The following is a 10,208-nucleotide window of genomic DNA, read 5'->3' on the forward strand; positions in this document are numbered from 1 at the left end:
GTTCAAATTTTGATTAATTAAATAATCACTGAAAAAAAAACTTTAATTAATCTAAAAACTGATTTGGTATTTTAGATGCCACCGATCTATAAAATCAAATAAAAAAAATATTTATTAAGTAATTTATTCATTCAGTTATGGAATATGTTATTTTGAAAGGAAATCAAAACAAATAAGTTCAATCAGTGGGAATAGAATTATAAAGTTTTAACATTATAATGTTGGAAACTCAGTAAATCAAACAAGTTGAAATGTTTATGTTTTTAAGCACAGGGTAACCTTTTTTTTTAAGAATGTGAGGACCTGCTTTGATTGCCACCCTCTCAGTGTGAAGCAGTGGTAGAGACTGTAACTTGACCTTGGCTCTTAATGGCTGTGCGACAATGGTGCCCCGTCCCACTGGCCTGTCTGCCCCTTTGTTGTGTCTATTTATATTATCCAGACACTGTGCCCGAGGTTATTCAGAGGTGCCAGTGAACAAAGGAACAAAGGGTGAGAAATATTTCTCTTATTGTCTCCACTCTTATTGCTTTTTTCAAAGAAAAACTTTGAGATTTGTGGTTTTCATATTTTTTTTCTTTTTAACCTGAACATATAATTCAACTTATCAGCTGTGAATTTCAGTTTTTTGGTCAGCATGTGACTGTAAACATGTTTCTGGTTTGACTTGTTCTTAGATGATCACGCTGCTGTGTTCTTAAGCCAAAATGGTATGTAAAGTAATTTTCACTTTTTAAAACTATCAGAAATGTTTAAGTCTTACTCTACTTGAAAATTTTACTACTGTTACTACCTTCTGTGCTGGGTTATCTCTCTCATTAGGTAAAAAGCATGAAGATGCCAGTGGGCTATCATAAGCATTGTGACAAGTGTTACAATGTCCACTGTCAAGTCCCTGCGCAGACCTCTGTTTCATGTATAGTCGTGAAATGTCACAAAAACTGTGGTGCAAGCCTCCACATGTGCAAGCAAGAAGAGCACCAGCTTCTCTGTCCAAATGAGATAGTGCCTTGCCTTAATGTTTATTATGGCTGTCCTCTCACCATGCTGCGCCACAGGCTGGCCAAACACTTAGAGGTCTGTCCTGCCAGCTTGGTCTGTTGCTCTCAGGAGTGGAACCGCTGGCCTATTTCAGAAAGTGACCTGACCTTTTATAGAAATGTTTCTGAAAACCCTGTGGTAAACACTGAGGAAAATCTTGATGTTGCTATGGCTCATAGGGACCAAGAGCAGCTGTTTCAATCAATCAAAATGAAGAACATTTTTCCCGAGTTGATATTGGAGGATTCTGCCGTGCAAAACATTGCTGCTGGAATCAACAGTCCTGCAGATAATGCTTGCTGTTCTGTAGACAGTGGTGAATATACAGAAAATGGCAGTGCAAAGTTGGACGAAGAACTGAGTCAAGAGGAGAGAGATACTTTGGCAAAGTGCACAGATGTGACAAGTATTCAAAATTATAGCTCCTGGGAGAAAATATTCAATAAGGAGAAGGAGGGATGCAAGCAAACCATCAAAAACCTGAATAAGGGAGAAAAAGGAAAAGAAAAGGAAGACCAAGAATCATCAAAGAGTCAGAAAGAATTACACCAGGGTGGAGAATGTCCTGTAACTGCCAGAACCATGGACGGTGCCACTGGCCTTGCACCATGGCAAGATGGGGTCCTTGAGCGTTTAGGCAAAGAAGTCAACATTGCAGAATATAATATGTATCTGGTGCACAATGGGGTAATGCTGATTAACTTTGGGCAACTTGCTGCTTGCACACCAAGAGAAAAGGATTTTGTCTATGGGAGTCTGGAGCCCATTGAGGTGAAAAGCGTCCGAACATTTAATGTGCCTACCAGCTATCGAGCAAAGCGCAATCACTTGAAAGACCCCTCGCGCAAGGCCCAAACCACACACCAGAGTGTTGACACTTCAGATCTGGGCATTTCAATTGAGGATCTTCCAAAGTGTGAAGAGGTTAGCACAACACTTCTGTGCTCCCTGGAAAAAGAACTGAAGGGACATTCGATCTCAGAGAGTGTGTCGACAGATGGTCTTTACACAGATATAGGAACACAAACGTACATCTTTTCTTCTGCACCCTTCAAGCAAGATGCTTCCTTAGCTGATGTCATAGCAGGTAAACCTTGTTGTCTTTATTTATACATCGAAGCAGAATCTGTCACTAGAAGACACAACAAAACAAGTTCAGCCTTCAGCTACATGTGTGGCCACTACTTTCGCCGTGATGAATACTGCTTTCACTTCAAGAACGTGCATTCTGACATACAAGCCTCTCTAAATGGCTGGTTTCAGCAGCGTTGCCCTTTAGCATACCTTGGTTGTACTTTCACCCAGATGAGGTTTCACCCAACAGGTCAGGAAGCAATAGTTAAGTTCTCCAAAGATGGCAGCACTCTGGTACTCCAACCAAAAGCCAATTCATCACTCTGTGCAGGTGGGAAAACCTTCAGTCCTAAAAGGAATGATGCACAAAATCTGGATCCCCTAAGCAGCCTTCCTTTGGAGATCATTCAGCATATTGCTGGTTACCTTGACAGTTTTACATTGTCTCAGTTGTCCCAAGTCTCCCATCTATTGAGAGAGGTGTGTGCCACATTGCTGCAGGAGAGAGGGATGGTCTCCCTCAAGTGGGAGAAAAAGAAACACTCCAGTGAAGGAAGTTCCTGGATTTGCCAAAAGAAAGCAAGTAATCTTATTTATCTAGATATATTGGTTTTCTTTTGCAAATGTGTTTTTTTTTTTTTTTTGTTATAGTCACTTTATATTCCCTGACCTGTAAATTTGATTGCATTCACAGATAAGTGTGTGCACCATATTGTTTTACCATTTCTATTTATTTACATCATGTCAAACTTCTCTATCAGTTTCCCTTTAGTACCTGGCATCATTCTATTAACTTTCACTGGAAAATCTGAGTCATTCATACAGTATGACAGCAGCTGCACTATAAACACTCCTGACTCTCAATAGTCCTCTCTAACAATATTACAAACTGAGCCGCAGTTGTGTTGGCAACAGTTATTGAGTTCCCACTGAATCAGACCCTGGAGATTTACTGCCTTTGTCTGTGTCCTTGCAAAATATCAGCTTCTTCTAAGGTCAGGAACCACAAGGAAATGAAATTTAGTTTTCTTTCCTGACGTTGGTGCCCAAGCAATGGTTTGCTAATTAACAGCAACAGAAGAAACAAAAAAAAAAAAAAAAAAAGCACTACATAGCATATAAAGAAAAATAAGGCGATTGTAATTGGGCATTATTAGAGGTTCACCTACGACAACTAGAATTGAACCCTGGTTAAAGTCACACAGTTAGCTAGCTTGGTGGCTCAGGCCACTACCCCACAAGGATGCCTGTTGGTCCTGGAGCCGGAAATTAACTAAATCCTCTCTGGAATTATTAGAACTGAGTAAAGGGTTCACATTTTAAGTGGTTCAGATTTATGAATACTGAGCTGTGGAAATTTAAATGCATGTTTCATTAAAGTACCATCTCTTCAGGACAAACGTTGAGCTGTGCAGAACTTTTTCAGGCTCTGTAGATGCCTGCTTATCATTATTATTAAAGAATTTTGGTAGTTTACAGAAATACCTGAATTTGGCAGCTAGGGAGTTATAACAAAATGAAATAATTAAAATCTTTTGACTGAGAACACAACTATAATGTTCCAGATTTTTTGAAGATCAAATTAAATATGCTGGTAAAAAAAAATTACTTGTTGTTGGTGAGCAGCGAAAATGAAGGTGGGATAGATAAGACATCTATTTTTCAGTTGCAATTTGGTTGTACTTGCTTTCATAATTTTTTAGCTACACAAAGTAGTTTTCCTGCTAACAAACGTGTGATCAAAGCCCCCCTGCTGGAGGTAATGAAGCAAAAAACACTATCAATGCACGTGTGTATATTTTTGCATTGACTATCTCTGTACTGCAGTGATCATGAGACAAAGAGCATGCCGATGACATCAGTGATGTGGAATGGCCTGAGACTTTGCTGCCAGTAAACAGAGTGCTACCATAACAAGTCAGATATGTGATCATTCATGGAAACATAAGATGTTAATAAGACTGTGTAGGCAACAGCTGGGTATTTGCTCTCAGATGAATTGCATAATTTGTATACATTTGTCACGGATCAAAACAGAAATAACACCATGCCCTAACATGTGATAAAAGTATTATGCGATCTAGATTCCATGGTATTTAAAAATACATTCCTCCTCATCGCAGTATACTGTAGCTGCAAAACAGTTGATAGATGCCATGACAGCCTCCCACACCTCCTTCAATTCTGCCTCTGTGTTTTACAGGTTTGGAAATTCAGCTCTCAGTTTTCCTCTGTGGACAGATGGAGCTTCAGCGATACTCCTTCCATGTCAAATCACCTGGGAACCTGCTCCTTCTACCAGAGAGAAGATCGCACTGAGCCGGTGGCTTTACCCTGCCTGGGAGAGGTCAGAGACAAACATGGGAAACTAAAGCATAAAAGATAACGCTCACGTTTCAGAGCACAGCGGGCAGACCACAACACGAGTTATGCCTTGTTTGAAATCACTGAGACGTAACATGTATGCACTCATCTGAAAAGTGGAAAAAGCCTCCGCATGTAGAGCTGCTGTATAAAATCAGAGCTGCAGTGTGTTAAAGCCCTGCAGAAAGACAATCTGTCGTATATTAGAAATAAGAATAATTTAGTGTAACAGGATATCTTGGTGATGTAATCATCCTTTTTTTTTAAAGCATTTACTCAGATCATTTTTCTCGTTGGTGTGCAAAATTCTCTGAGATGGATCTTGTCATGCAGTGTAGTGTGGAGAGAAACGTGAATGCTAAAAGTCTTTTTTGCATTTCGAATTTTCGCATTTGGGCATGTTTTGCCTGGGGAACATCCTCATGATATTAGATGAACCATTTGGCATGACTGAGATGACAAGTGCTGTTTGTTCCAGCATATTTCATTCTTATGGTGAAAGGCAATGTTTGAAAGAAAAATCAAGGAAGGGGAAACGCTGATGACTGTTTCAGTATGACAAGACTGACATCTAGTGGATAAAAACTTAAGTATCCCATCTGTATCAAATGGTGTGGTTTGGCATTTTAATGCTGGAGATTACATCACATGCTGCATGTGTCATATTTAATAAAATACAGCAGTGCTTGCTTTGTGATGAGAACAACTCAGTTTGAAATAAGTGTGATCTGCATATGTGAATAAATGTGATTTTTAGCTGGATTCGTGACTTTTTTTAAAGCAGCACAATGAACAGAATTTAAAGAACATCATAAAAAGGTTAATTTATTGATTTCAGACTTTCAGAGAAGACGAACACCTAATGTTTTACATCACTGCATGTCAGATGTTTCAGGGTTGCGCATTTTGTTGATCACCTCTGACAGCATTTTGTTACACAGGGCAGCATATGGATTAAGGACCACAGCTTGTTGTCGAGCAAATTCACTTCCAAGTGCAGCTGCTTTTTCAAAATCTGCTCTGGCTTCATCATTCTGGCGTGCTAGTCTATGTAAAAGGCCTCGTTGCACCAGCGCCTGGCAGGCAGTACGCCCAGTGCTGCCGCTCAGAGCAATCGCTTGGTCCAGATCCCCCAGGGCTCCTGCAAAGAGAACAGCACCGTGAACCAAACACATGTCTGGAAAGTTGATTTTTTTTTTTAGGTCATGATGTTCTAAGATACTCAGCTTTGGCTTTGGGTCAGGCTACTGAAAAATTCATTCTGATAAACACAGCTGAAATGTGCTTGAACTACTTTTCTCTCAAGTACTGTGGAAATCAAATAATGAGGAAAAAACAAAAAGTCATTCTCAAGTAAACTGCTCATAACCGAGCATTATCCATTCAAAAGCTTTATATGTATTAGTAATATCCTTGTTCTACTGGTTCAACAACACATAACAATGACTTTCAGATGAATAGACGTTCTTTTAGAAATCTGCAGTTGCTAGTGACATGCTAGTCATTAGTGAGTCAAGGACTGTTGTTTTTGCCTACAAACCTGCCCTTCTTATGTCAGGCAGCAGGTAAAAGCAACCAAACACCACACTATCTCAGAGCACCATCGCTGTTGACAAAGTGCATCAGCTAGACAAAGCTCCGGTATTCACGCTGGCCTTAGACTCGGCAGTCTGATAAGTTGGCACACCATGGCATCTCTGGAAAGGGTTATTATTGAATTTGTTGCACATACCTGCTGTGTCCCCCTTCAGTCGCAGGGCCTGTGCCCGGTTGTTATAGGCAGAGGCTCGCTGAGGAAGAATCTGGATTGCCTGGCTGAACAGCTGAAGCGCAGTTTGTAAATCCCCAGTCTCTGCTGCTGAGACACCCTGCATCTCCAGCTCTTTCACTTGCTTCAGCAACTCTCTGTCAAAGCCACTGTCTGGCAGGAGGAGATAAACAGGTTGAAAAAGGACTCAAACTCAATTGACAGGTACCGTGGAAAGGAAAACAGAGAAATGTCACTCGGAAATCAGTTTGGATTACAATGTCATGTTTTTCGCAGCCCAGAAATGGAATGTGTTCAAATAAATTCAATATACTGTGACATGATATGTTGAGACACACCAGTCAGAAGCTCATGCTCACCATCATCAATTAATTCCTCCTCTTGGTTTAGGCCGGGAATGTCTCCAAAGGGGGTGGTGGGGTTGAATATAGCCTGCAGTACAGCTCTGTCATGTGCCGAGGCCATCTTACTGTCTTACTGGTGTCTGCAAAACAAGGAGAGAAAGACAGGAAGAAAAAATCATTCCACCAAAATTACAGCAGGACAGAGATTTCTTCCTCCCCTAACTTTTGCCATTTCTATTAGCCAATCAGAGAAGGGGGCGGAAGCAGAGGTGGACTTTGAGATTTTCTGGCACTAAATACATCTGCATCCTGTTAACTAAGAAATGCAGGCCAGTAAAAACTGCATACCGCACAGCACAGACATAAGTACACCAGAATAAACTGGACGTCTGTAAACATTGGAAAAACTCTTATTGTTCACTTTATTACAGTTCGTATATTATCAAGATTCATTTTTATCATGATTGTATGTGTTTGCTTTATATCATGACATGTTCACATATGTTTAGTGTCTCTTTCAACCCCTCTGTAAAACACTCTTGCCATGTTTGAATAGTATTATACAAATACTGTTGGCCTGGCTTCATTTGACTCTTGTTGTTTTGGTAGAAGGAGACAGAATAACCCTAATGTTTTATATGATAGTTTGTGTTTGCTTGTTTGATTTATCCATAAGCATACTCTATCCATGGTGGGCCATTTTATTAACCACACAAACTGTTGCCATGAGTGGCAAAGTGGCTACTTTATAAGACCGTAGGTGTACCTAATAGAGTGGCCACAGGTGAATGCACACAGGTGCGCCAAATTAAGTGACCAGGATTTACTTAATAAAGTGGCTGGCCATAGGACTTTATCATAAAATAATAACCGTTACAACAAATACTGGGTGCTTTTATTTTCCTTTGGTTTGCTAAATTTTTGAACAATTTATCGCCCCAAAATTTACTGTTCATTTTATTCAATTTATTAAATTTTTCCAGGAAAATCAAATCCCACTGATGATTTGATTTTAGTCTCAAAAACACAGAAAAAAAAAACTCATGTAAAAAACATGAGACCCTTGCATAGACACATTTGGGTGTTTGTGGATTTTGTGCAAGAGGTTGTTTCTCAGAAAGCTCTAGTAAGTTGTTTGTGGTACTAAAAACACAGGAAGGAAGGAAGATGATGCCGCATCCACACAGATCAGAAGCTATAGTTGCCTATCATCCCTACTGCTTGCAGATGTTCCTCCACTTAGCAATATCTGCACCAAAGTATATATACACATTGATCAACTTGCGTATTTGAAAACTGAGAACCATCAGTAAAAATATCTATGATGGTTCTGTTCATCACTCTCCTTGTGCTCTCTACAGGTAACTGAGCTCTTATACCTCTAAAGAAAAAATGTTGCTTTATTGTATGTGATTATTAATATCATTGCTGCTCCTTTGTGCTGCTTTTATCATAGAATTTATGCTTTATTTTAGTACTTCTCTTAGTATATCTCAAATTACTGCGTAGAGAAATAAAACAATTGCATAATAACTCATTTTTGATGTAAAGAAGCTATGTAAAGGTTTGCATTTAGTGCAATTTCAACAAGTTCCAATACATGTTTGTGGTGAGTGTGACTCAAGAAGTGCAGTGGGTTGTCTGTTAATCATACGGTTGGTGTTTTGATCCCGTCTCTTCCAGTTTTCATATTGCAAACTGATAATATACCCCGAATAGCCCCTGATGCATTTATGCTAGTCTATACATGTTAAACAAGATGCTTAGGCATAGAATTGAAGCACTCTATGAATGTGTAGATGATAAGGTAAAAATAACTCTCAGTGTTCAATTAGAGTAACAAAAGCACTATATACGTACCAATCCAGTCTAGGTGCTTGGTAAAGTTGCTGTAAAGTGGTACAACTGAAAGTTTCCCAGAACCTTCAGTTGTAGTACAGGCTGGTACCACAGTAATGATCCTTTAACCACATGTACCCACATTGGGGCACACAAGTTTTACCACAGTTCTGACCTTCTCAACATTTATAATTGTCATCAAAAGGCTTTCAGAAATACTAAATTGAGCATGTGTAGATATCCAAATAAAGCTCTGCTAATCTATGGTACTTAATGTACTGGCACAACAGCAGTGTGGGCCAATGACACAGAGTTTGGAGTTTTGGTTGGTTTATAATTTCTTTTAGTTTTGAAAGTGGATTATATTTGTCGGGGTTTTTTTAAAATAGTTTTTTGTGTTTCCTTGTGTTCATGAATTTCATTACCACTTTGATTGATCATATGTTTTCCTGTTGTTTTATTATTTGCACCTCTACTCTTCAGGTTTGTTAGTCTCTCTTTCCTTCCTGTCTCCTCTGTCTTCTCTTGTGTTCAGTCCTCGTCTCTGTGTTAGTGACTTCTTGTTTTATTTTTCTGTTAGTGGTTCCATGTGTTTAGTGCAGGGGTAGGCAACCTTTCTGATGGCCATTTAAAATTTCCTCAGAAGTCACACACAATATAAAGAACCACTTTATAGAATTAGATTTGTTTGCAGATGTTGGCAGCTATCAGCGAATAGTTATCAGCTATTTGAAACAAATCCATAACAAGAACTCCATAACAGCAAATGAACTGTACAACAGAAAATACAAATGCTATTTATGGTCTCCTCACAACAATGATAAGAAAAATAAACTAAGCCAATATGGCATGTCTGTTAATACAGAGACACACATGTTAATCTGATATCTGGTCTCCCACTCAGAGACACAGGTCTCCGAGTGTCCAGCATTCAGATGGCTACCTGAGGATACTCATGTGAGAAAAAAATCTGCTCACACAGACATGTAGAGCCAAATACTGTCAATAAGGCCTCTGCAATGTTCTGAAGACAGTTAAACTTGTCAGGTAGTGATGTCCAGCAGGTGAAAATGCAAGCTCCATGAACACGCACAGCTATGGATTCCAGCTGCCTTAATGTTGCATTAACTGGCATTAACTCAGCCAGTTAATGTGAGTCAAATCTAGCTGCTCATTAAAGATTTCTGGTTTGATCAGAAAATAAAACATTGGTCCATACGCCTGAAAGTCCCAAAAATGCATTGTGTCTCGAGTCTACGGATTTATCCATATATTTCCGTGGTGCTGATGCTGTGCTTAGCGGAAAGCTAACAACGTCCCAAGTTATTTTTAGCCAATTACAAGTTGAATCTAGTAGTTGGGTTTGTTAGTTAAGATACTGTCATTAAGAAGAGGTACAACTAATGTGTCTATGCGAGCTGATTTGCGATGTGCATCGCTGGCGCGGCCATTTATATTTTTAATGCACCTTCTCAGATTAATTCACTGCGTGTCGTGCCCAGGCCTGGACTGAGACAAAAAATCGGCCCGGGCATTTAGACTAGAGACCGGCCCCCCAGGTATTAAAGCCATTAAATGAAAACAAATGCTGTTGTGACAGTGATGTACAATCTTGTTGGTATATGTATGATTGCTATACATTTTATGTCTGACAAAAACTTTGGTTGTAAGCTTCAGATAATTATTTAATAACAGCCAGACATTTTAAATGAGAATAAGAAAGTATTTCTTAGTGCCCCCCTTTCCCTGTTAATGCCCTACCCGCCCCTGCACAGTTA

At 39.4% G+C, this 10,208-nt stretch overlaps 2 protein-coding genes across 3 annotated transcripts; one reads left to right on the forward strand and one right to left on the reverse strand.

The window, feature by feature from the left end:
• The first annotated feature begins 426 nt into the window (after window positions 1-426).
• LOC146694473 (F-box only protein 40) lies at window positions 427-5,241 on the forward strand. Of its 2 annotated transcripts, none has more exons than XM_085430668.1 (4): window positions 427-492; window positions 678-710; window positions 823-2,698; window positions 4,319-4,502. In XM_085430668.1, exons 2-4 carry the CDS (start codon window positions 708-710, stop codon window positions 4,432-4,434), a joined length of 1,995 nt encoding a protein of 664 aa, XP_085286794.1. In that variant the 5' UTR covers window positions 427-492; window positions 678-707; the 3' UTR covers window positions 4,435-4,502. The 2 variants fall into 2 exon arrangements, with proteins under 2 accessions (XP_085286794.1, XP_085286793.1); XM_085430667.1 differs by having other exon boundaries at window positions 429-492; window positions 823-2,694; window positions 4,319-5,241.
• A 42-nt stretch (window positions 5,242-5,283) lies between these two features.
• Window positions 5,284-6,811, reverse strand: ttc36 (tetratricopeptide repeat domain 36). The gene is made up of 3 exons (XM_085430669.1): window positions 6,607-6,811; window positions 6,212-6,400; window positions 5,284-5,620 (listed from the first exon to the last, which is right to left on the reverse strand). Exons 1-3 carry the CDS (start codon window positions 6,710-6,712, stop codon window positions 5,352-5,354), a joined length of 564 nt encoding a protein of 187 aa, XP_085286795.1. The 5' UTR covers window positions 6,713-6,811; the 3' UTR covers window positions 5,284-5,351.
• Between the last annotated feature and the right edge of the window lie 3,397 nt (window positions 6,812-10,208).

This window comes from Copadichromis virginalis, linkage group LG14, assembly GCF_057382275.1.
Source record: "Copadichromis virginalis isolate Kocher_CV1m ecotype Utaka linkage group LG14, C_Virginalis_male_GT1.1, whole genome shotgun sequence".
NCBI classification, from domain to species: domain Eukaryota; kingdom Metazoa; phylum Chordata; class Actinopteri; order Cichliformes; family Cichlidae; genus Copadichromis; species Copadichromis virginalis.

Coding starts and splice junctions, on each gene's coding strand:
- LOC146694473 (XM_085430667.1), top strand. Junction 2,695..4,318: donor CCTGGATTTGCCAAAAGAAA/GCAAGTAATCTT, acceptor TGTGTTTTACAG/GTTTGGAAATTCAGCTCTCA.
- ttc36 (XM_085430669.1), bottom strand. CDS start 6,712: ATGGCCTCGGCACATGACAGAGCTGTACTGCAGGCTATATTCAACCCC. Junction 6,401..6,606: donor GGAGGAATTAATTGATGATG/GTGAGCATGAGC, acceptor TCCTCCTGCCAG/ACAGTGGCTTTGACAGAGAG. Junction 5,621..6,211: donor ACTGAAGGGGGACACAGCAG/GTATGTGCAACA, acceptor TTCTCTTTGCAG/GAGCCCTGGGGGATCTGGAC.